Source organism: Sardina pilchardus, chromosome 2, assembly GCF_963854185.1.
Source record: "Sardina pilchardus chromosome 2, fSarPil1.1, whole genome shotgun sequence".
Lineage (NCBI taxonomy): Eukaryota > Metazoa > Chordata > Actinopteri > Clupeiformes > Clupeidae > Sardina > Sardina pilchardus.
In genome coordinates, this window is record NC_084995.1 from 20,955,640 (window position 1) to 20,981,457 (window position 25,818).

The window sequence follows — 25,818 nt, forward strand, 5'->3', positions numbered from 1 at the left end:
GCCAAATACAAAAAAAATGGTTGCCCCATTATTAAAGGCCTGTTATTTCAGTTTCCTATGTGCACTAAAATAAGGCATATCTTTAATGCCTTGGATACATACTGTCTGTATCTACAATATGTTTAATGTGGTTTGTAGGGCTAATTGAGTGCACATTGGTTGTGTGTACAGTAGGTGTAATTGAGTGCCTGTCACTTTAAGAAATTCGTGGTGAGAGTAATTAGCCAACACAGTCTACACTAGTGAATAATAATAGTTGCGCATAACGCATACGGATGCAATCAGAGGTGCAATTTATTGTTTTCTATAATATTCGATTAAATAAATGTTCGAAAATGAAACAAGTCGAAGACAATCTTTTTGGCATCATAGAAGAGATAAGTATCTTCTCATGTTAATGATTATAGTGACCACTACACGAAGGACATAGCCTACATGACCTGAGCTAGCGGCATGGCAGGGGCTCTCTCCAGATGTAAAAGTTTTCCAAGGTTGCGTAGCCTTCTAAATGAACCCAAAAGTAGGCCTAAATTGCCTAAATCCCATAGCCTAGACAGGTTAGCAACAAAATTTGAGAGATGCAAGGGAGCAAATCAACTTGATATTAGCCTATTATTATGTGTTACAATAGCATCCATGTTTCGCTGTTTATGGCACTGCTACGCGTGTGTGTGTGAGGGGGAAAAGACCAGGAAAAGACGCACAGGCTAGCTTCTAGGGGAGAGGGTGCCTTGCGCACACGCATGTTAGGCTTTTTCAGAAGAACACGTCATTTTTAAAAGTATCGTAAAGTAGGCTAACATTAGGCATTGTGACATTTTTAGTTTAGTATCGTGAACTGTGCATAATCTTCATGCCTACTTGAAAAAAGTCTTATTTGTTTAGTATTACCTGCGTTCATTTGCCGGGCCATCCCGAGTTTTAGGAAATTAAGTTTACGTTGCCCACCAAATGTGTGAAATGTCATAATATGGTTGCCCGGGGCTACTGGGCTACCGTTAATGTCGAGCCCTGGATGATATCCACAACCCCAAATCACTAGCCTAGTCTAGTGCCACCAGCTGACCAAATAGGAAATGTGCCATGGAACAACTTGGTTAATTAGTCTGAAACTTTCCTAAATATTAGATACTATGATAAGGCTGGTACTGACATGCTCTGGTATAGCCCCAATCTCTTCACTCGCCCCAGATATGGACTCGGCATCCCAGAAAACTATCATTTCATAGCAAAAACATCTAAATTGATCCATTAGGTGTGGAAATGTGCTGTGGAAAGGTGATTCATCGGTAGAGGTTTCCTGCAGCCGCGAGTTCGGTAACTGAACAACAAACACGAAAGGCAGAGCTAGAATTGCAGGTATGTCCCTCCTTGGCTAGCGTATTCTAAAGATGGAGGCTGACACATGGCTATCACCATCATAGATCACCATAGATCCGAGTCGCGCGTGTGTGGACCGGAGTGGGCCGATGTCGAATTATGCCCTATGGATTAAGAATGGGATGTGACTGAAGTTGATGTGAGTCAAGGCAGGGGGGCAAATACTTTTGGCAGTAGTGTAGATCTGGAGTGCATTTCCTGAAATTCTGATAGCACCTCCACAAAAGTATGTTCATTGTGTACGAAGGAAATAAGCCACAAGAAGTAGAATATTTACCACGGCAGCATAGTCTAAAGGGAGCTCTACAGTCCCCAAACATACCTGAAGATTTATAGTGTAGCTATAGTGTAGAAACCAGACCCGTTTTACTGACACGAGCAACCTATCGGCCACAGTCCAAGACTCAAAGGATAAGTCCTACAATAAGTGTTGCCCTCCCCTGGTGGGCTCATGAAAAAGACAAGCAAAAACCTATGGATTCAGCCATAGTCAGTGCATTCTAGGATTAAAAGACTAGACATTGTGTTCAGATTGTCTTTTATTTTAAGCTTTTTTTTGTAATAGATTTTTTTTATTTCTTGGAAAAAACATCCTCTGAGAAAATAACTGCCACCTTGATGCTTCAAGCAATATTACTATAAAGTCAGGTTTTTAACAACAGGGCAAAACAATTTACACAGAAAATATAAACAACCCTTAATTGAGACTAGAGGTACAGCAGGGTAAAAGACAGAACAATGTACCACTCAACATAAATGCTGCAAAAAGAAAAGAAAAAAAAAGATTTGATAACAGTGTTGGTGTTGCTGAATGAAGACATTGAGATGCTGTCTGAAGTGAAGTTTGGGGACAGGTTTTTGAAGATGTACAGGAATTATAGAACAGACACCCCGAGACAAAAAAACGCAGAAAAGGAGTTGAGAGAATGAGAAGACGACACACGATGAGGGAGGCCGTGTAAAAACCACACAGCGAGTTTGGCTGAAAGCAGTGTTCTCACTTGGCACCAGGCTTTGAGTGTGGGCCCTTCCACCGGACACCCCCCAGAGGGTAGGCCAACACACACACTTTGACTGGCAGTCCATCAGGCCTGTGCTACCTCAGGTTCTGGTGAAGGCACTGGTGGAGGCATAAGGAAAAGGTCCTCACCACCGCCTCAGAATGTGATGCCTTAGGTACTGTAAAGCTCACTGCCGCTGGCCTCAAACCTCATCGCCTACACAGCAATGCTACGAGCTCCCACTGGCTGGACGTTCAGCTGTTCATCAAGCAGCTGTTCTCATCTACTGAACACGGCTCGCTCTCCTCTGGTTACGGAGACTAACACACACACAGACACAAAAACACACAGTGAGGACGCTTGTCCTACAGGCCCAGTGTTCTCAGTTCTCAGTTTAAAAAACTTGAGTGCAACTCGGCCATTAGAGCACCTCTCACTCTTGCTCTCTCTCTCTCTCTGAGGAGCCATCAGAACGCTCTCTGCCAGCCATCCCATTTCCTCCAAGACGCCATCTCAAGGGCAGTCTCACTGGTCATTCATTTCATTACTCCCCTCCCCCACTCCTTATGGCCATCCATCCCCAGACACTGAAGAGGAGCCGTCGCTGCTGCTGCTGCAGCTGCAGGTTCTTTCCTCCCGGTCCCACTCACTCTCGTCATCGACATCGAGGAGGATTTGTGGGTGTTTTACGGTGACTGCTGCGGTCAGGTGTGTGTTGAAGAGAGGGAAGTGTGGGGGCATGTGGACATTGGGTGTGTGTGTGTGTGGGCCACACACTGTTAGGATATCCTCTGGATGAGCTTGTTGTCCGTCATGCAGAAGTAGGTGCAGTAGGAGAGGTCGGAGATGAAGCTCTCGCAGGCGCGCCGCGTCACGCCCTTGCAGCCCCGCAGGTCCAGCAGTTGCAGCGCAGACGCACGCTTCAGGGACTGCAGACACGCGTCGGTCAGTTTATGACAACCTGGTGGACGCGCACACGCACACACACACACAGCGAGTGAGGTCGACCATGTCTTTTCACAGTAATAACAGATGTAATAATATGAATTCAGGTGTCCAAGCTACTTCATAACAGCTTTGAACATAGATCAGCCAGTTGTAATTGCGGAGCAGAACATTTAATTTGTTTTACAATTGCACAAACATTATTTTTACAGGAGCACACACACACACACACACACACACACACACACACACACACACACACACACACACACAGTCAGTTTCCATACCTGCAAGGTTGAGCTCGGTGAGGGTGTGGCGGGTGGGGGAGCCTGTGGCAGTGAGCAGGTTGATGGACTGGTCAGTGAGGGCCCGGCAGTGGGCCAGGTCCAGCCGCTGCAGCAGGGGCATGTGCCTGAGCAGCAGCCGCAGCGTCGAGTCGCTGATGTCCAGACCGGACAGGCGCAGGGTCTGCATGCCCCGCAATCGGCTGCGTGACTCGCTGCCTAAACCCACAAACACAAGCAACACAGACACTGAATAGCCTGAACACAATAATAATAATAATAATAATAATAATAATAATAATAATAAAACCAGGATGTGAAGCAGCTAACTAAAAATGTCCATACATACAAACCGATTATTGATTCTAACATTTCGGTTCCCAAACCCTAGTGCAAAGGCAGTGGTAAGAGGAGATGCCCAGGCTGAATGTTCCGGTCACTTTGCATAAAAGTGTCACACACAACTCTTTACTTTAGAAACGAATAATAAACATTGTGTCTATAAGGAAAGGAGTCTATAAGGAAAGGATTTGAACGAGCCTGTCCCTGAGTAGACACATGCACAGTGTGTGTGTGTGTGTGTGTGTGTGTGTGTGTGTGTGTGTATGCCTGCCTCTCACCTTGTGGTGTGACCAGGTCTTTGATCTGTCCATCTCGGACGCCCTCGGCCCAGCGCAGGTCCAGGGTGCGCAGGTAGGGGCAGCTGGAGGAGCTGAGTGCCGACACAGACAGCCAGGAGCAGCCGGCCACCAGCAGATCCTTCAGGCCTGAGACACACAACACACAACGGGTGTCAGCTTCCAAATGGCCTAAAAACACACTCCACCTCTAGCAACAAATGCTACTACCAGCTGACAACTTCTAACATAACTGACATTAGTTGACTGATAAACCAAATCTTTACAACAGAAAGAGGATACCTCAATAAAGGGTGTTTTGCCTTCCTGTCTGATATGTGAAAAAGCTTTGCTATATGGATTAATACTCTACAGCCAAGGAGGGGAATTGATGTATGGTGTGTGTGTGTGTGTGTGTGTGTGTCGCTACCTGGCATTCGGTGGATGAGCCAGGAGAGCTGCTTCTTGGAGATGGGAGTCCAGGAGAGGTCAAGGGTCACTGGCTGGCGCTTAATGATGCCAGAGAGGGCTTGAGAGGTCAGAGAGCGGCAGCGGCTGAGGTCTATGTGGGTCCAAAGACGCTTATCACAGCCCCTAGAAAAGGGAGACAGGGCAGAGGAAAGAAATAGACATGAGTGGTTAGAGAGGTAGAGGTTAAAAACAACATTGCCCATTCACAATTCATTCCAGTAAAGATGAGCTTCAGATGTCAAAGTCAACTTTAATTACTTTAATAACTTTAATATATCATTAAATTGTAGAAACAAGTAAATAAAAACGCAGAAAATAAAAACAGGAATAGAACAAGAATGGAAAAGATGGGTGGGGCAGTAGGGGCACTCACCACTTGTACCAGGCCTTGCAGACGGTCATGCAGACGCTGAGCTCCGTACGCGTCAGGTAGCTGAACACAGACACCCACACCTCCTTCTCGCCGCCCGGCTCGTTCCCCACCTCCCGGAAGGAGGGATGGGAGAGGAGCGAGGGAGGAGAGGCGGAGGAGGAGGGCGGGGGCGGCGTGGGCGACACAGAGGAGCGTGAGGACGCCGAGCTGGACGGCGACGCGGTGTCCCTGTCACCGTGATGGTGGTGGTGGTGCCGGTGGTTGCCGTGGCGAGGGTGTCTGCCTGCCGCCAGCGCTCCGCCCTTGGACTGAGCGAGGCCGTTGCCCGTGGCGCCGCCGTTGTTCTTGTGGCGCGCCTTGTGCAGGGTCTTGCGCTGGACGAAGCCTGCGCCGGGGTGGCCGCCGGCGGGCGTCCGCGGGGACATGGCGGCCTCCAGCTTGGGCACGATGGAGCCGGGGTCGCGCTTGGCCTTGGTGGGCCGCTGCAGGGTGACCGTCAGGTACGAGCCGTTGAGCAGCTCGTCGTTCAGGTCCGACACGAGCAGCACGGGCGGCTCCGGCTCCGAGTCGGTCTGGTTGCCATCGTCGTCTTCATCGTCGTCTTCGTCGTCCTTCTCCTCGCCATCTTCATCCATGTCCTCCATATCCTCATCCTCTCCGTCCAGATCCCGGTCCTCACTGTCTTCATCGCTGTCATCATCGTCATCGTCGTCGTCGTCTCCTCTCCGTCTACGTCTCCTTCGCCGTCGCCGGTGCCCTTTCTCTGTGTGGCTCATGTGCTCTTCATCGCTTTCGTCATCGTCATCATCGTCGTCGTCATCATCATCGTCATCGTCATCATCGTCGTCATCATCATCGTCGTCATCGTCGGATTCGTAGCGTCGCCGCTGCATCCTTGCTCCACCCCGGAGTCGAACCCGGCCGCCTCTCTCGCCTCGGACCCCGAAGCCCCGCCTCATTTTCAGCCCAGAGCTGGGAGCCAATCCACCGCCTCGTCCCCTGCCCCGGTGGGAGGTGCCTCTCCACATGCCCCGCCTCCCAGCACCATAACCACGACGACCAGCCGAAGTCCCGCCACGTACGTGAATGGACATCTTCCTGCCGCTTGGCCGCAAGCCCTCGTCGTCATCGTCGTCGTCACTGCCCGAGTCGTCATCATCTTCGTTGCCTCGCCGGCGATACAACTTAGCGGGACGACCGTCCAGTGAGGAGGACTTCCGTTTCTGAGCAGGACAGAGACAGAGAAACCGTTACAGTCAATGTCTGGGTATCCGCAGCATGGACCTACATAATTTAGGTCTCTCCTCGAGCATCACCCAGCTCCCACAATCTAACAGAACCGTCTTGTCTATTACAATGCACTTGATTGGCCGAATTGTGTATCACCAGATCAGAGCAAAGGGAAAACAACGTGCCGAGCACCTCAGAGAATCATGGACATACTTTGACACTCACCATTTGGATTTTCTTCCGCTCCAACTTAATCTGCAACAAGAAAAGAGAATGGCATGTGAGTGAAGCTCATTGGCAAGAAAAGCAGGAGCCGTCTCACATCCAGTGCCATCGCTTGCCTCTGCTCTCACACACACGCGCACACACACACGTCATCTGTGAGGGCAGAGGAGGGGCCCCTTGGTTTCGCATGCACGAAATGGCAAGCCGATCTCCAGCCCTCATCAGCTCCTCTCTCATGGCTGGCCTCAAAAGCAACAGGTGGGTTGGGCGGGTGATGGTGATGTGGAGCATCAGAGACAGAGAGAGAGAGAGAGAGAGAGGGTGGGGGATGACACGAGTGTGAGCGGGCGGAAGGGTGGGTTGGGGAGCGCGTGCGGTGGCGGTGGAAAGGCGGCACCTCTCACCCTCTTCCTGAGCCGCCGCTGCTGCTCCAGGGTGGCCGCCCGTTGCCGTGGCGAGCCCTGGGCGAGAGGGAGGGGAGAGGAGGAGGAGGAAGGGGGGCGGCCCGCCCTTCGCCACACGGCCCCAGCTCCCTGGGCGTGCCGACCCAGCGCGGGCCCCTCGGGCGCCAGGAGCCGCTGGGCCGCGGGCAGCAGGAGCAGACTCCCGCTCGCTGGGCCGTCGTCGCCGCTGCCCGACGACTGGCACACAGGAGAGACAGGCACGGCCATTATCAGCGTCACACGCCCGCCAACACACACACACGGCATTCACACACACCTACATCTAGACACACACACAGCTACAGCTTCCACACAGACAAGCATTCACACAGGTAGTCCAATCACACAAACGATTGGCCATGACCCATTACAATACGGTCTGTGTCACTCACACACACATAAATAATCTCACACACTCTCACACACACACACACACACACACACACACACACACACACACACACACACACACAGCAACCCAAACCCATGCCTCTTCACAGCACCCGTGAAAATTAAGCACATAGCTAAATGGTTCTGTCATGTACCAGGCCATGCAAAGAGTGGAAATACTTCAGCAAATTAGTGCTTCAAGCTCTGTCATTTACTATTATTACTATTAAGATTAGGATCTTTAGTGTGTGGTCAGAGAAAAAAAATGAAGGTTACCTCGGAGTTGTTGCCCTGGTCCAGGACACACTTGGGGCACTCCCAGCAGCTGGGCAGGTCTTTATTTACCACTCCGTCCCCTGGCACCTGAGGAGCCGAGACACAAGTTGAGACTCGAGTTGAGACTCAAGAGAGGGCACATGCAAAGGTGAACCAGGAAGCAGGTTTAACACTAGCAAAGGGAAGGTAGGGTTGACAGTAAATGTCCCCATGTCTGAAGGGGGAAAAAACACTGCTGGGATGTATATTCCTTCTGCCTGTGCACTTAATCACAGGTGATCCCAATAAACATGACTCTTCTACCAGTTGAAGGAGATAATTAGTGAGATCAGCTGGAACCAGTTCATAAAGAGCTTCATATTATTCCCATTATGTCGTGGAAACAAGATGCATTTTACTTGCTCAAGTCTGCTGCCCTCAAAAAAAGATTTTCACAAACCATCCAATTCAGCAGGTACAGACACATATTCAACTTTGACTGTGGATGTGATCTGTAGGGGGGTGTAAGGTCACCTTAAGGCACCCAGGGTGAGCGATCTGTGCACAGTTGGAGCACTCCATGAGCATGAGGGAGAAGGTCTGGGCCTCGCCGGGCTCAGGGTTCCCCTCCCCACACACCTCACACGCCGCAGACAGGGGCAGGCCAGGCTGCAGGGAGAGAGAGAAAGAGAGGGAGGGAGAGAAAGAGAGGGAGGGAGGAATGACATCAGTCTAGGCACACAGGCATGCCTTATAATAAAAGCTAAGTAGACACACAGCATGTTAAACAAGAACACAACCTCAACCGTACACCTTTTCACACTAACACAAAAGAATTAAACCAAACAGCAAGTGATGTGTATACAGTAATTTCCTGCATATAAGGCGCATTGTGTATAAGACGCAGGACAGTGTTTTATGCTAGTTAAAAGAAACAAAACCATACTAACACCATATTAACTGCCCCCCTGTATTAACCTCATAGCTGAAGAAATGTTGCAAAAATCAATGTATAAGCCGCGGCTAATAGTCAGGAAATTACGGGTAAGTAAGTAAAAACAACATCTTTCAGGGTACAAGGACTCACATACGCAAAGACACACACAAGCGCGCACACACATACACACACACACACTGGTTTCACTTCAACTCACCGCCAGGCACTGGCGAAGCACACAGGTCTGCTTGAGCTTGCCGGGGCCGCCAAACTTCTTCATGTCTCTGCAGAAGTTGCAATCGCCGCACTCGGTGCGCAGGCAGGCCTCACAGCGCTTGCAGCGCACGCGCCTCCGCCGCAGCACCGACATGGACGAGGGCGGCTTCACCGGCCGCGGCGTCACCACCGTGCTGGACAGGCGGGGGCGCCCCACAGGGGCCGGGGGAGGAGGGGGCTGATACCACGAGGGCTACACACAGGGAGCAGGAAAATGGTGGTTACTGATACAGTGGAGATTTAACACATCTCATTCATTCTGTAATTAGTATATAATGGCAATTTCAAATATACAGTTGAACTCCTGATTATTCAATCCACTTGCAAACCACATGCAAAAAGTGTTGAGGATTATGGCTGACATTTTTGGAGAGTGACTGTTTCCATTTGAAACAACTGATTAGTGCCTGGCAAGTGTGCAGACTTGGAAAAAGCTATGCAAAGGCACTCACCCTCCTTGGCCACTTTACAATGGGTTTTCCAGTGTAAGATAGTTTGGGGATGTCACCAGCATGCTCCTTTAGCAGTGCCTGAGAGAGGACAGGAAACAAACAGAGTAAATGGCCACATTTTTATGGACAGTGTAGAGGTCATTCCGATTAAACTATTCCAAATGAAATAGAGGTTTACATGGGGCATATTCTTTGCCAATCAGGCGCTCTCAAGCTCTTTAGAATCTTTGATCAGAATAGCCGTTGTTGACTACTTTCCTTGAGGAGATACAGCAGGCAATCCGATTACCGTATACACTTTCATTCCAATCTAAATTCTGATTGGATTAGACATTTTTATTCCGGTTGAGGTGTTTATATGAGAATTTTGTTTTGATTGAGCAGTTATCCCATTTCTAATCGGATTAAAAGTGTGCGCGTAAACGTGGCTAGAAGAATGTGAATTGGATTAAAAGTGTAAATGTGGCTAGTGAAATGTGTACAGAAAAAAAACACAGTAGTGCAATAGACTAAATACCACAGCAGTGGCATGTCCAAGGATATATCTAACGTAAGTGATGCCGTTTCTCACCATGACTACAACAGAACACACAAAAATGATCTCTGAAGATCATTCCTTGGTGGCCATTTTGAAAATGAATAAAAATCTGTGACAACACAGCCGAGGTGTAATTACCCTGATGTCATGCAGCAGGGCGGGTGCGTTGTGTATGCCAGCAGGGACACACTTCTTATGGGAGGGCAGGGACTCCAGCTTCCCCAGCAGGCTCCACAGCCCTTCGAGTTCAAACGCAGTCAGGTGAACTTTGACCCCAGGCTTGATGAGGGGAGAGGGCGGCTTCTCATCATCCTCGTCATCTTCCTCTTTGGTGTGTCCATTGAGATTTTCACCATCTTCGCTGGAGGTTTCCCGCTTCAGACCTTAAAAAGCGGAAGGGGGCAAGTATAAGGTCTACTCTGGGCTCTTTGCATAGGTATTAAGACACCTCCTGATAAATAGCTTGTAATCAAATATGCAAAAACTTTTTTTTCCAACACAAAAGCTTTCCTCTTCATACATTCCTTAACAATTGTCATTCCTTACCAATCCCCAGAGAGTGTTTCTGAAACTCTGGTGTCAGGTGCGATGTGTTGGTCAGGCTGAAAAGGTACCTCTCCAGCACATACCAACACATTTCATAGTAGAACGGGTAGCGGAACTTGGCAGGGACCTGAGGTAATGGAAGGGCAAGATTAATAAGTACAAATCTGAGGTGATCAACAGAAAGGAAAAATGTGTGCGGAGAGCACCGGTGTCTTACCCGCGTGCGGTCCTCTATGCCGTAGATGTTGAGCTGCATAGGGATGTTGAAACTGTGCAGGAAGTTCCCACCAAAGACCAGCGTGTCCACAGGCGTGTAGACTGCGTGGATCCAGCCTGGACACAAAGAGAAAAGAGAAAGGGTCTCTCAACATGCAAACTCAACTCTCTTCATCTATAAATTACAGGGACATGTGTCCGAGTGTGTTAGTGTGTTTTAGGGGTGGCACGGTTTTTGAAAAATGCTCCGAACCGTGCGGATGGCATGTCACGGTTCGGAGTAGGGCTGAACGATTATGGAAAATAATCTAATTGCGATTTTTCTTGCCAATATTGCGATTGCGATGCGATATGGCATTATTTTTTAAGGTGTTTGTCTTGCGAATTTTTCAACAAAAACAAGCAGTAAATCATATAGCATGGGCAATAGGCTATATTAGATTAAAAATAAACTCTTATTTCCTGGAAGTCATACCTCTGTTATGATGACAGGTGATGCATGAATTGATGGATGACATTTTTTTTTAACTAGCTACTTCAATCACAATAGTAGGCCTATATTTTGAACTTTCAACCTTGTAGGCTTACATATCAGAACATAAAGTAGGCTACTAGTACAAGGAAGCCTGATGTAAAGATTAAAATGAAAGTCAGTAACAACAAGTCACACAAACAAAAGTGCAGATTGCAAAAATATGAAAATATTAATAGCCTAAATCTTATTACGCAATTTTTCAGACAATTCACTTTAATGAACGTGATATGTTCTGCATACAGATATTCCTGATATTCATGGCTGCACAGCACACTGCACTGACTAGCCTATTCCAACTCCGTCTCTTTAATTCAGCTGTCTGGTTGAAGCCTCAAAATATTGTAAACAAAGTAGCATAGTTGGCTATCTTATCATAGTCTACTGGGTTATACCAGTCTACTGTTTGGACGGGTCAGTTTCCCCACGTCTGTTTCAAGGTAGGTAAATACTTTTTTCTCCTTGGGATAAGCCCTTTTGTTGAAGTTGGAAAACATCTGTATTGAGATGATCAGTCAATTTGAACGCAATTGAGCTTTAGATGTCTGCAGCATGCTAATAATGATGCTAACCGGATTTTATATATAATTTAGCTAATCGTCTTCTATGCGTCATTGCTTTCACGATTGTGAATGTTTTATTTGGATTGAATGTGCATGTCGAGGGGCGGGTGTCCATTGAGCGCGCACGACAGAGAGAGAGAGGGAGGGAGAGGGAGAGAAAGCGGGCCAAGGAGAGGGGTTTGAATCTATATCTAGATCAATCTATACCGTTTGGTGAATTTGCACGCATAGTCTACGATGAAAACTTGCGAAAGACATTCATGCTTTCACCCGAGCAGCGCAGGTGCACCAGTGCAACCTAGAATTTGTTTCAGTCCCACTCTTAAAAATGTTGGTTCAATGGTTCTATCGAGCAGCTTGCCGTGTTCACTCTCTGATAGACTGTTTCAAATATTTGCTACTTTACGCTCTCATGTCACGTGACCAGAGGGTAATCGCAGCCTTTGCGGTTGGAAAATTGCACTTCATCATATCGCGATATTATCGCAAATGCAATATATCGTTCAGCCCTAGTTCGGAGTGTGTGTTCGTCGTACGTACGGTCCTACAGTTCAGGCTAGTTATGGCATGAATTCCCATATGTGATAATGTGTTTCCCTTTCGCGCGAGAGTAGGAGTATGGAGTTTGAGTGCTGTGTGCGAGTCTTTAGAAATGGTAAGTGCGAGAGACAAACGGTGTTTCTCAAAGTCAAGAGCGCATCCTTGATAGAATGCTTTATTGCGAGTCGGGTGCTAGAGAGACAAGGCTACACACCTTCCCAGTACCCTCCCCAGCCGTCAAGATCACATGCAATGGAACAGCCTAGTGTGGGCCGTACACGTCAACCGTGCACGGTTCCGGCTGCGCGCTTCATTTGAACCATGGAAATTGCGCTGCTTTTACAGGACTACTCACTATATTGTGTGGCGCAGTAATATCCTCACTCTTGCACTTTCAGTTTCACTTTGGAGTGAGGATATTACTGCGCAGAGTCTAAGTGCTCCCAATGTTATTCCGCCACACAATATAGTATCCCTTTTGCCTGCTTTGAAATGCATCATGTTTTATTTTGTCTCACCATACTTGGTTGTGTGACTACTCGGGTAACTGTATTTTAATAGGGAAAACATGGAGGTGTTTGGTCGCTTCTAACTTCATCTCTGTTTGGATCCTAATGAATGCATTGGGCTAGCTAAATGCTATCAAAGTTGCGCCGCGCGCCAGAGCCAGTGAGTGCACGCATCGCAACGTGAGGGGTATGCATCAACTCGTCTTAATTAAGGGTTAACATAGGGTTAACATAGTTTAATATGAAAAAACGGTGAAGTGTTCCTTTAAGGCCGCTATCGAAGCATCCTGGGCCTCCATAAGACCTCAGCAGTGCCACAGGCTGATTGCCTCCATGCCACGCCGCATTGAAGCAGTCATTTCTGCAAAAGGATTCCCGAACAAGTATTGAGTGCATAACTGAACATAATTATTTGAAGGTTGACTTTTTTTGTATTAAAAACACTTTTCTTTTATTGGTCGGATGAAATATGCAAATGTGTTGATTTTGAGTTTTTCTTTACTTTTTTGCCAAAATCATAAATATTAAAACAATAAAAGGCTTGAACTACTTCAGTTGTGTGAACCGTAGATTTTGTGAACCGTGCCACCCCTAGTGTGTTTGTATTCTGCATATCTGTCGAACCGTTCGTCCGACTGATTTTAAACTCGGTAAATATCTTGCTACAGGCATAAGTAAGTGCAGTGATGGAGAAATTATTGAAACATGTACTCTCATTTATTAGCCTGGATGCCAGACCGAAGTTTAGCCCCGCCTCCATTCTTTTTCTGCAGGGAACTTCGGTCTGGCACTGCTCCGTTCAGCTGCTACTATTCGAGATACACTTCAGCTCGGACCAATCACATTTCACAGGCCGGCTTTACGTGATGATTGACATATGAACAGCAGTGACGTTCACGGCTGCATGCGTCCTCGTTCAACGAGTTGGGTGTGAGACCATGTTCGCTTAGGTTGATTTTGATTGCAACAGAAACGCTATGGCTATGAATGCATAATTTGTTCATGCAGTTTGGCCTTTCGTTTATCTTAGCTATTGAAACGGAGGTTTTATCACGGATTCGCACAACTATTTCTGAACACTTAGACCAACGAGGATATGTGGGAAAACTTCAGTTTCACTTTCACCCAGTTAAAACAGCATGTTTGGGTGATGTTGTTCCCGTTTGTTTAAAAATGTCTGTTTGCTTGTTGGGTTAACGACACACTTCCCCAGCTGTTCATTGCATACAGTTTGAAGGAATTATTTTTAAAAACGAAGGAGGATGTTTTCCATAGCCTACCCTGCTACATATTTCTGTCTTAGATTTCGCAGATACTGACAGCCAATAACTTGTTCTGTTTGGTTTGGTCTATCCAATGAGTGCAGAGCTATCCCCCCCCGCACTGTATCGGTTGAATCACGCCCCATAATCGCAGCTTAATGGAGCAGTTTCAGACTCATATTCTGATAAGAATTGAGTATGACGTCGTCAGGCTACTCATTTATACTGATAATCTGAAAAACATATTACGATTTCCATAGAATACATTCAAATGAATAAGCGCAGGCTCAACGTGTCCCCAACCTGTCATCATCAACCGAACTACGTTAAAATTCTATCAAATACCAAAACCGACCAAAACTGGCCAACAACTGGCTTTTAACAACATCTTCGGATTTTTTTTAAAATGGTGTTCATATTTTGAGTGTTTCATGTACCCATTAATCAAAAGTAGTTGTTAACTTGCACTACGGCCTTTAAGTACAATCAGAGAGAGTTAAAGCGGAGTCAATAATTAAGGATCTTTGGTACAATTCGCAAAAGCCGCGCCCCCTAGTTATTGTTACTACTCCCGTCAAACAAATGAGAACAGACGTTCTACAGGGCTCAAATGCGCCCAAAATGTATTGAGTCAGCCTGAAAAAATATATAGGTTGCACTGGTGCACCTGACGCTGCTTGGGTGAAAGTATACATTTCATTGTAGACGTTCAGTTTTATAGATTTTATAGCCTCTAATGACCGTCAACCTCTTGTTAAAAATGATCTGTGTGGATAGCAAAATAATAATCAATCAGTGCATTGACAGGCGAACAGCTAGCAGGCTGCCTGCATTTCCTACTACGGGATTTAGCCTTTAGGTATGCTGATCAGTTAGTGTTCTAACTTTATTACTTTCATATTTAATGCTATAAAGAACCACAACTGTTAAATTGAACTTAACACTGTAAAACTTAAATCCAGTTTTACAGATTGTACTTAGCTTCTTAAACTACTTATTGATAATTAATATGCTAGCTTTGCTTATCTTCAAGCAGACGTAACTTCCAAGCAGTTTTGTACAGGTATCTTTCAACACTGTTCTTCACGGTAAAATGTCATTTAGGTAAGTAACCAAGTTAGATACACTTAGGGTGTGGATGCTTGTGTTTCTTTACGAATCAGCCGTCTTAGTGTGTAAAGAGATTAATGTTAAGTGCCACTACATACATGATGTAGCCTAAGAGGGTGATAAGGTGTCGTTCTGATATGGAAAGTTATGAATCTTTGAGACATTTAGCTGTGATTGAGGTCTCCCACACTGCTTAATCCATTGTCGCCATCTTTCCACTTGGGTTTTGGGCTTTGGAAAGGCGAAAAAACGCCCCCACCCTCTAAACTTTCGGGGTACCTGGTTTCTCGCGCCAATTATTAATGAAATATATATTCCTATACATTGATTAATGAAATATGTATTCTTACACAACTATTAATTAAATATGTATTCCTCTACATTGATTAATGAAAAGTGTATTCTTTCATATTGAATAAAGGAAGTATTAACCATAATGATTAATAAAAAGTGTAACTTCATACTGTAAACCATGTTCTGTATAATCACTTTGTAACCGAGACTTCAGCTTTTTGATAGAGAAGTCTGTTCTTTTGTATCTCTATGTACCAACCAAATGTTTTTGTACTCTTTGTACTCTTGTGCACTAGATAAGGTTTCAACATTTCTGTGCAGTCCCTTTTACCCGATTTATCTGTGGGAAATGAAAGTTTCCCTTGACCCAAGATCTTGACCACAAGTTCTGTATTTGTTGTTGTATCAGAAGTTATGTTCTGGTTGAAATGTTCTCCCTGACACATGCTTGGTGGGACGAAAACCAGAGCTTATTGTCCAAGTTTAGCCATGTGAACATGTCAAAGGGCAACTTGAGAGCCGCTAGATACGTAAACTCTTGTATCGATACGTAAACCCTGGTATAAAAGGAAACCCCAGACTAAATTTGTCAGCCTGGTGCAAACCATTTTGTGTTGTATCATTCTCTCTCTTTGCAAAGATAATACAATTGTGTTGTCATTGGGAATTCACTGGTCCTTGTCTTTATTTGCATACAAACATACTAAATTAATATTAGACATAGTGAAATTATCTATCAAGTGACAACAGACAAAAGGAGGCAAACAGAGCGTGAGGTCACTGAATGTATACCAGAGACTGTTTTTGAGTAACATTGTTGCAAATTTCATATGATGATGCATCATTCCACAAAATGGTTTGTCTTTTCCATTATCAAGTTATTCAATAAGATAAACATATAGCCTTAACTCAAAGCTTTAGGCTTATGTAATTTTGATCAGCTACTGAGGAGTGGAGTGGAGTGGCTGACAGAACGTAATGTCACTTATAGGCTTCCAAAGATTGTTTTCACATTGATGCAAATTTCATATGATGCATTGTTCCACAACATCGTTTGTCTTCTCCATCATCCAAGTTATTCAATGGGCTAAACATATAGCCCTGACACAAAAAAAATGAATGTCTTTATCTGGAGATATATTTTCCCCCCCATCATCCTTTTTTTTTAAAAAGCAGGCCTGCAGGCATGTAATTTGGCTACAGGTTTTCTACAGGAATAGCATGTTTGAACGGGCACTGCATTAGTAGTAATCAACACAGGATAATGTAAAACAGGATTTCACTGTCCGTGTAGGAGTGTCTGATCACCTGATGGTATGATGAATGTGTATCCCTGCTTGAGTTCTATCCTCTGGCAGTCGGTGGCCTTGTCCCCCAGGAAGATATCCCCCTGTTTGCCCGACAGCACCCAGTTCTCATAGAGCTCCAGGTTCTGCGGTGTGGGTGGGATCAGCCAGAACACCTGAGGAAGGGAAACCAACAGATTACCGCACATCTGCCCTGGGATATCGTCTCATTTCAATCCAACACTAGTAGGTTTTGAAGCCTGTTTGGCAGCCATTCCTAACAATTAGGATCATTATTAATTAGGTGATGGCAAGTCTGTATGTGCGAGCTGAGCTGTGATCATAAACACTTCCTGCAAAGCCATTCCTGAGGAATAACATGTCCTATTATGCAGTGATATATCCATATGCGATGCTATGGATAGTCCTTCTACTGGCCATCTGTGTGCAACTGTGTTGGTTGGGCTAGGGCTTCTACTGGCCATCTGTGTGCAACTGTGTTGGTTGGGCTAGTCCTTCTTCTGCATAACTGTGTGTTGGTTGGGCGACGCAGCCCAAGCTGGGTCTGATGTTCAGTGAGGTGCACTGACCTTTCCTCCTCGCAGTATGTGGTACCAGACAGACGTGCCCCCGAAGTCAATGTGAAAGTCTGTGTAGCAGCCCTGCACACTCATCAAACAATATCTGCCAGGGCAGAAGATGCCGGGAGAGGAAAGAAGAGGGGAAATAAAAAAGAATGTCAGAAAACAGGAAGGCTTCACTTCTCAACATGAAAACACAGTTATCATACCTCTATGTGAACACCTACTCACTCGAATTCAGCTGCATCATAGAAATGAATCTAAGATGTTTGAGAGAGAGCAAGTCCAAGAGAAGGACAGGCAGAAGCGCTTAAAAAATAATCTTACTTCTGCACTTTGGGGTACTGCATGTCTATGATGGCATTGGTGGAGTCTCTTTGTCGCTCCTTCAGGTGCCGGGGCCACATGTTGTCCACCCAATCAATGATGTCCACCTTAGAGACCAAGAGTGAGACAAATCCATCATCTCACAGAGCTAATACAAAACTTGACAGTGTTTCTGGCAATTATGCAGAAATGTGTTCATTTTGTGTATATTCCACCATTAGAGCATTAAGACCACATCGTTTTGGCAGAAACTTGGGTAAACCCCTGCTGAGAATGTGGGATCAGGAATCACTGATCTGATTATGAACATGTCTACAGGGCAATATTTACCTTACTGTTGCTGAACATGAAAACAATATGCTACGTGAGCGCTAACAATCCTGAACGTGTGCGTGTGTGTCAGAGTGCGGTCTTTATTGGTTCATCTGAATGTGTCCAGCCTCACTTACCGTTGCAGGCCGTTGCACTAGGTTCTCTAGCTTAGTGTGGCTAAACTCCAGACTGATGACGTTGTATAGCTTTTCCCTCTGGGCGTGTGGTGTCTCATAGTATCGCCTCCAGTGCGCCATGGACATCTCGATGTTCTTCTGAGTGGTCACATCCATCACGTCAACCACCCGCCGACTGCCTGAGAGAGAATGAGCACCAGGGCTGAACTGTGAGTACGGATGCTTATCGTAAAAAACACGCAGATGAAATACAGTATGATTAGGACACAAAGGACGGCAACGGAAGACAAGCACTGTGATCCTTACCTACGTAACTTTTCACATCATTGACGCTAAAGTCAGGGTCTGGCATCCTGAAATGAGAGACCAGATTAATTCACAGCCAGTGTCAGCTCTCGAATGGACTGAGTGCGACATTAAACACCAAAAACAATAAAAACAAGTTTAAGAGGGAGATGAGGAAAGACAGAGCAGTGGTAGTGTAGTGGTTCAGGAGCTGGGCTAGCATGCAGTAGCCTGAAAGTTGTTGGTTCAATTCCTAGTTTGTGCCATTGAGCAAGGCACTTAACCTCAAGTTGCTCCAGGGACAATGTAATCGCCCTTGTAATATAGTTGACATATGTAAATCACTTTGGATGAAACAAAGTGCTAAATGTAATGTAATGTAAAGATGGAGCTTGTGTAGGTAGGAGGAAGATAAAGAATAAAGCAAATAGGGGGGAAATGAAGGAGAAACTCTGGATCTGAATGGCTTTCAAAGACTGGCAGAGAAGAGAGAAAAGTCCTACTTGATGCCCAGTCCATCTGGCCTCTCAAAGATGATGGGGTCACGAAGCCCCTCTCTCTGGATGTACTCAAAGTTGAACTCTGCAAACACAACAGTGCATCACTAAAAATGAAACACTTGGCAGCGGAATCTTTATCAAAATGTGAATACAGCAATTACTCATGTATTAGCCACATCGTGTATAAAGAGCAGGACAATGTTTTATGTCGATTAAAAAAAAAAACAAATCCATGTATTAAATGCACCCGTATTAACCAAAGTGTCCTTATAGCCCAATGAATCAGAATTGGGCTATAGAGATTGTGTTTTCACCATTAAAAAGAGTGAAGAATTTAAATGTTTTCCCATGAGTAGCCAACCCCTTCGTATTAGCATCATAGTTAACATTCTCTTTGCAAAATTAATGTATAGCCCTCTGTTAATAAGTGGGAAATTATACATATAAACATTTCATCGGCCATAATGGATCAAAAGCCTCACGTCTCCTCAAATAAAGTTCTGGAGGGTCTGCTATGGGGAGCACCTCACCTTTCCCGACGAGCCGCCTGACCCGATCGGAGCTAAAGCGATCACTCCGCAACTTCTCCTCCAGGTCAAAGGTCCTCTTTCCCTCAATCTCGTCGTCCGAGATGCCATCGTCGTGGTAGCGCCGCCTCGTGCCTGACCTCTGGGAGAGGACGAGAGAGAGAGAGACAACATTAAACTTTACTCCTCACGTGGCATACAAGTCAACCCTGATTTTTTAAGAGATGTAAACAGACACAACTACGCCCCTAGTACCGAGCAAGGTTATAATGTTGCCATGGTTAGGGTGCGAATTATACTCTCAATGTTTACAAATGACATGATAACATATGCACTGAATAAAACAGTGGTTAAAACTACAAAGTAGCATTTTTGAATGAGGGCTATGAATTTCAATAGTTCCAGAAACTTGTCAGAAACATAATATAGCTCTTTTCCACGTAGTTTGATGGCAAAATGTTTTCCAACTGGCTGGCTGAAACTTGCTTCTCTCCTGAGAACAGCTCTGGATGCCCCATTGGTCTCTTGTCGATATCAATCCACTAACGTTCATCGCACATAGGCACCTAAATGAGTGTGCCAACACTTTCTGTCACCTGCCCTGGCACACCAGCGAAGACGATTCTAACCGGCAAGCATTCGATAAACAGTAACGTAATGTACTCAATAGCTGGGAAAGGGTCTGGCAGTGGTGTGCAAGGTTCGAACGTCGAAACAAGCAGAATGCGCTGCACTCAAGACGTCTTCTATGTGATGGAGACTCATGCGGTCTCCTATGAGCTCACACTGACCAACAGTGGCTAGCACTGGCAGGTGGTCTGCAGCAGTAGAAGGGGTCACAGTGAGGGCTGCACTAGGAAAAGCTGAGCACAACCAAACACAGTCTATACCAGTTGAACTTTCAGCTAAACACAGTACATTTTAGTGCATCCAGTAACATTTCAAGCATTCTGACCCGATAACAGCAAGATATCCAGAATGACAACGACTGTCATCGGCAATCCTCCCCCAACAGAAATGTATCATCACTTAGCAACAAGACAGAAATCTGTCCGAGCTTTGAGTAAGGCTTTGCTGCTGTCGCTCTCCAGAAAAGCACCCCCATCTCCCTGGCCATCTGCATTGAGGCAAACCATGCCAAACAGTCATCTTGGCCTGAAGCATATCCACATCAGAAACTAAGGTACAATTAGCGGGTTCCTCCGTGCGCACAGCAATGAATGGGGAAAAATATAGCAGTTTCCATCATGGTGTGACATGCTGCGACATGCTGCACTGTTAACATTTGCTTTTAGAGGTCAGCTGAGACGCATCGCGGTTCTCGCATCTCAAGAGATGTCGCATACAACTAAAGATGTTAGACCACTTATCTTTATTAGAACTCCCATTGTCCAGGATGTATCAGAACGCATTAGCGTTTAGGCCTACACTACAAAAGACACCTTGGCAAGTAGTCTGAGTGATCGGATCACGATGTGTCTTGGTGACTACTTACAACTGCATTTATAATGGACCACTTGTGACTGAATTTCCCAAGGTGCACTGGTGCAGTCTAAAAACAAATGTAAATAGAGGTCATTGATTACGGCAACTAACTGTCACAATGTAACTGCAACAGAACACAATGTCTGCACCCGGCTCAGATGGCCTTCACCACAGCAGGATAATCACACTGCCGTCTTGCTGGCGCTGGACTGCACTGTTGCCATGGTAATGGACTGACCCACACAATTCAAGGTGGAAAAAAGGAGGGGTGAAGCCCTTTGGGGGGCTGCTGGTGATGTACAGGGACAAAGGACAGCACCAGCGAAAAATGTGTCTAAGGAGTCTTCTCGCTGTGTTTACTCTCTGGCAAGCTAACATCTCCAGCTTGTGTTAGCGAGTGTGTCTCCTAAACCGCATCTCAGGAGTGACCCTCAACTGAGACACGTTAACAAAGCTACCTTATCTGCAACGGGCGCCTTGCTTATCAACAGCTTTCAGGAGGAGGGGGAAAAAAAAGAAAGAAAATCAATGTGGGCTGCCAAATGAGGCTATGCGACACCTGCACACCCTGCTGCTAGCCACATCGCCTTCCATCTTGTCCAGCGACATGAATAACATCATGACGACTGCTTCCTTACTTCCATAAGCATAACACAGCCTGGGCACGTTTGTCAAAATTATGTGAGGAAGCATTCTCCAAGCAAATGTGCTTCTCAATCACTAAAACTCAATCACTTTTTTTCCAACCAAAACAAGTAATTGTCACCAACATCATGCCAAACCCCCATCTCACCTAAAAACAGTTTTGCAAACAAGGTCCTGTTGGCAGCACATATAATGGATACCTTAACCATATTCTGCAGATGTTGCCAAAAGGCTAGCTGAGGGTGGCAGGTGGAGTGGCGCACCGGGCACCCCTCCCCTACTCTTCCCTCCCCTGAGCCTGTGATGAGCCTCTGCTGATCAACAGTGACACAGCATGCTGCACCAACAGCTGGCAGACCTGACCCTGCAAAGCGCACAGTGTGCAGCACTGCAACATGCTAAGCCAGACAGAGCCTTCGAGCACTGGACACTAGCCACCGCGGGGGGAAACTCAAGAGCAACTCGACACAACACGACAGAACGAAAGCCACAGAACGAAAAGCGAGACGAACGGAAAAGGGAGAGGCTCCAGCAAAACATCCTTAGCCTCAGACGCCGAGTCATGGGCCTGACTGCAGCCCTGCAGAGCTGTCCCCTCTGGACAAGGACGTGTGGAGGATGAGGAGGTGAGAGCAGCAGTCTGGATACAAGCAGCACAGGGAGAGAGTGGAGCAGCAGCTGCAGACCAGTAAGAATACCAGAGCAGCAGAGCGACTCGCACGCATGCATACATGCACAAAGGCAGGGCAGGATCTCGGCTCCCGTCTTCACTGCGCCATCCCACCATCCAGCTTTCCCTTCCTGCCATTCTGTCTCCCTGTCTGTCTCCCATCACTTCTCTCCTTGAGACTGCAGACCGCAGTCTGGGGGTCCCCTGTGGAGAGAGGTGGTGAGACACTACACACCTCGCACCTTCAGTGTCACTTCTCCATCCCTTCTTTTTGTTCGACTCTTCCTGCGCTCCTCTGTACTTTTCCACCTCACATCCTTCCTCCAGCCTCCTCTGTCCTCCGGCTGCAGCATCCTGCTCTCTCTCGCGCCGAGTGAGGGCAGGAAAAAATCCAGTGAGATCACGGCCGTCTCTCTGCCTCAGTCATCCCCGATGCCTCTGCAGTGACTCCACCCCTCCCTTCCCCTCCTTCCCCCTCCCTCCTTCCTGTTTTCACTGCCGTCGCCCCCTCCCCCTCACGCTTTCGCGTGTGTGCTCGTTTCCGCATCTCTGCTCACATGGTCTGCCCTCTGGCAACATCCCTCCTCCAGACGAAAACAGCAAGAACATGTGGGGTGAGTCTCCCTGAGTGCAATGCACCTTCTCCTGATGATTTTTTTTTTCTTAACAGTGACAAAGAGGGGCCAAGCAGTTCTGTAGAACACATCTCACACAAATAGCACCCATCTTGCGAGCCATATTCTAGATCACCGACCGGCGATACAGTTTAAGCGGTCACTCTATTGATGTCTTCACACAGCAGAATCATGCCACTTATATTCTTTCTTTTTTCAGCTACTTCAGTTTAATGAAGAAAAACAGCTCAAATATTGCTACGCCATTGTGATCACCTGCCATCACTGCAGAAAGGGCTTCTAGAATAGTACATGTGTGAGAGTAAATAATTCAGTATTAAAAAAGATTTCAGTGCTACTACACAAATAACAGACAATTGCATATATGGCCAAGAGACATTCTACATATTGGTTAGCCTTGAGCAGAGGAACCTAATTGTTTAAAACCTACTTTTGAGTAAAAAGTAGACATCTTTGTTCTTTAAAATGGTCATATCATCTCATACAATTAATTGTAGGCTATTAGGTGAAGTGATGTAGAAACAGAAGCCCACCATAAAGTCAGAATACACCGCAGTACCTGTAGATTGCCAAATTGTCAGTGCCAGATTTTACACATGTGCTGCTTTAAAATAATAATAATAATAATAATAATAATAATAATAACAATAACAATTAAGCAACAGTTAATCTATAACTAAAAGAGTTAGTTATAGACAGATAGCAGTTACTTAATTAAATTTCTATCAGAGCTAAAGGCTAAAGCACCCATAGTTATAACTTAAGTATACAACCTTCACTAAACAAGAGAGAATATCATAACATACACAAATTGTAAATTCATGGAGCAGCACACTTACTTGTTTGGTCATGATTGCTGTTAACTGTATTGAAGTTTTCAATCTACGTGTCTCTAGCAGCACTACAGAGTCAGATGCCCAATGTAAGTGCACCCAGGCAAAGCCCTAAACTGCTAAACAAGCCGGTTCAGAGAGTTACAAAGCAGCTACATTGCAACCAAGAGCACATAATTAATATGAAAACAGCCCAAGCACTAAATTTAAATAATTTGAAGAGAGGCGGGGATATGCTGTAGGCTATGTTAATATCAAATCATGTCACAAAAACACGAACCGAAATGTGAACTTCAAGAATATTGAAGCACATGATAAAGGAAATTTGCATAAGTTTTTTTTACAGGACCTTTGAATTGTGCCCAACACCTGCCCCAATATTACAGCAGAGATACGGCGATCAAAACTTGAGAAAGAGTACCTAAATTGTTGCGGATCTCTACAGTTACATCAGCAGGATTGTTACATTGCCAAAAGCCACGTTACCGTCCCAAAATACTGCTAACCTTGACAACAAAGCAGTGACAGGACTTAGCCGTTAAATAGCGTTTGAATTATTATCGTTAACATTACAACTTACCAGTCGTTTACTGTATCGTGGGCGAGATTCGTCCATGTTTGATAATAACAGCACCTATATTACAGTTAATGTCCCCTGAGTTCCTCACAGCAAACGTGTGTGATATGCAATGAACTAGCGTTGCAAAGAAATTACATTGACCGCCACTTTTCAATCACGGAGAATTCATAAACATTAACGTTAGCTAGACATAGATTAGCGAGCCACTTATTGTTAGCAACTAAACTAGCTAACCAGAGGAAGTATGGCAACCAGATGAATCTGCTTTACAAACGTGACGTTAGGTCTTAAAAACATTTGAAACTATGGCTGAGAGAAAATTCAGTTATGCTCGGTTATACACCGATTGGCATTAACTGTTAGCGTTCCTTTTAGATATGACAGATGTACTTTGTCCTCACTGCAAAGTTAACATCAACTTAAGTAACGTTACAGCTAACGTGAGCCTGCCTTACCATTTAACTAGCTAACCATAACCCTGAAATCTCTTAATCAACACTGGTCTGTCCGAAACTATTATTGTCTAAACAATGTGCCTATCTCATTGAATATTCTTACTCAAAATCAATGCATAGCTAGCACAATTCGCTAGCTATGCTAGCTATCCTCCGCTGAAACGAAGCATTTTGCTACCAAAACAAAACACTGATGGTGTAATGAAAGGACTTACGCTAGTGAGCTAACGTAGTTAGCGAGGCAAAACCTTGCCCAGGGCTAGCAAAATCTTGCTAACGCTAAGTTATACAGCTAGCTAGCATGTGTAACGTTAACGTTACCACAGGTAAATTCAAACGTCTTAGGCTTATGAGCTATTAACTATTTCCATTCTGCATGTATTTCTCAAAGTATACACCCGTCATACGCAACGGAAGTGCAACCACAACTCCACATACTAAAAGTGCAGAGCATTTATCTTTTCAACGCAATAAACATTGAAGTTTAAAATTCGCCTGCTAGCATTAGCTAGCTAAGTTAGCAATTATTTCCAAATAACTTTACCCCGTTCAAGCTGACTAATTTATAGCTCAACAGTCACCAAATGATTCCCTGAGTATCTCCGTGATTGTAGTGATGTAGTCCAATAATAACTTTTCCTTTCAGACAAGAGTTTGGGCGTTTAAATCGCGTCAGTATGTTGGCTAATATCGCTTGAAGTTAATGTGGTCAACCTCAAGCCGCCATTTTCAACTCGTCACAAAACACCAGTGGGCCACTTCCAAAGACCCGCCTTCGTAGAAAATGTGACCAATAAAAATAGAATCTAATTTAATGGTGGTATTTGGATTCGACAGACAGGGGAGGAAAAAATAGGTTGACATGGACGGGTGATTTCATTTAAAAAGTTGCTATACAGGCTGTAGTAATTTTCATCAAGCCACATTTAATTAAATATCCAGCATAGATAGACAGTATCGCCACAAATAAATCAAATATGACAAAAGACTAGGCTAGATAGGTTACAGCTTAAACCATATTCTTCGTATGAGTTAAAATGAATTGAGCTTGTTTCAGATCACAGGCAGTAAGAAACAGCGCGCGTATTTCAATTGCACTGTTGTCAACAGGAAGGCAAAGCTACATAATAGGCAATTTATTATTATAAACAGACATTTATCACTGAAATGT

At 45.4% G+C, this 25,818-nt stretch overlaps 1 protein-coding gene across 6 annotated transcripts; it reads right to left on the minus strand.

The window, feature by feature from the left end:
* Positions 1-1,907: 1,907 nt before the first annotated feature.
* kdm2aa (lysine (K)-specific demethylase 2Aa) lies at positions 1,908-25,374 on the minus strand. 6 transcript variants are annotated; one of them, XM_062521288.1, is made up of 23 exons: positions 25,192-25,374; positions 23,619-23,728; positions 19,348-19,486; positions 18,821-18,899; positions 18,339-18,385; positions 18,033-18,211; positions 17,584-17,690; positions 17,266-17,359; positions 16,698-16,851; positions 10,581-10,696; positions 10,364-10,490; positions 9,956-10,200; positions 9,280-9,357; positions 8,769-9,020; positions 8,149-8,283; positions 7,636-7,722; positions 6,931-7,167; positions 6,527-6,556; positions 5,072-6,294; positions 4,658-4,821; positions 4,231-4,377; positions 3,614-3,829; positions 1,908-3,342 (listed from the first exon to the last, which is right to left on the minus strand). In XM_062521288.1, the coding sequence occupies exons 2-23, from the start codon at positions 23,628-23,630 to the stop codon at positions 3,161-3,163; spliced, it is 4,050 nt and encodes a 1,349-aa protein (XP_062377272.1). In that variant the 5' UTR covers positions 23,631-23,728; positions 25,192-25,374; the 3' UTR covers positions 1,908-3,160. The 6 variants fall into 6 exon arrangements, with proteins under 6 accessions (XP_062377272.1, XP_062377261.1, XP_062377251.1 ...); XM_062521277.1 differs by having other exon boundaries at positions 24,193-25,374; XM_062521267.1 differs by having other exon boundaries at positions 23,619-23,731; positions 24,193-25,374.
* Between the last annotated feature and the right edge of the window lie 444 nt (positions 25,375-25,818).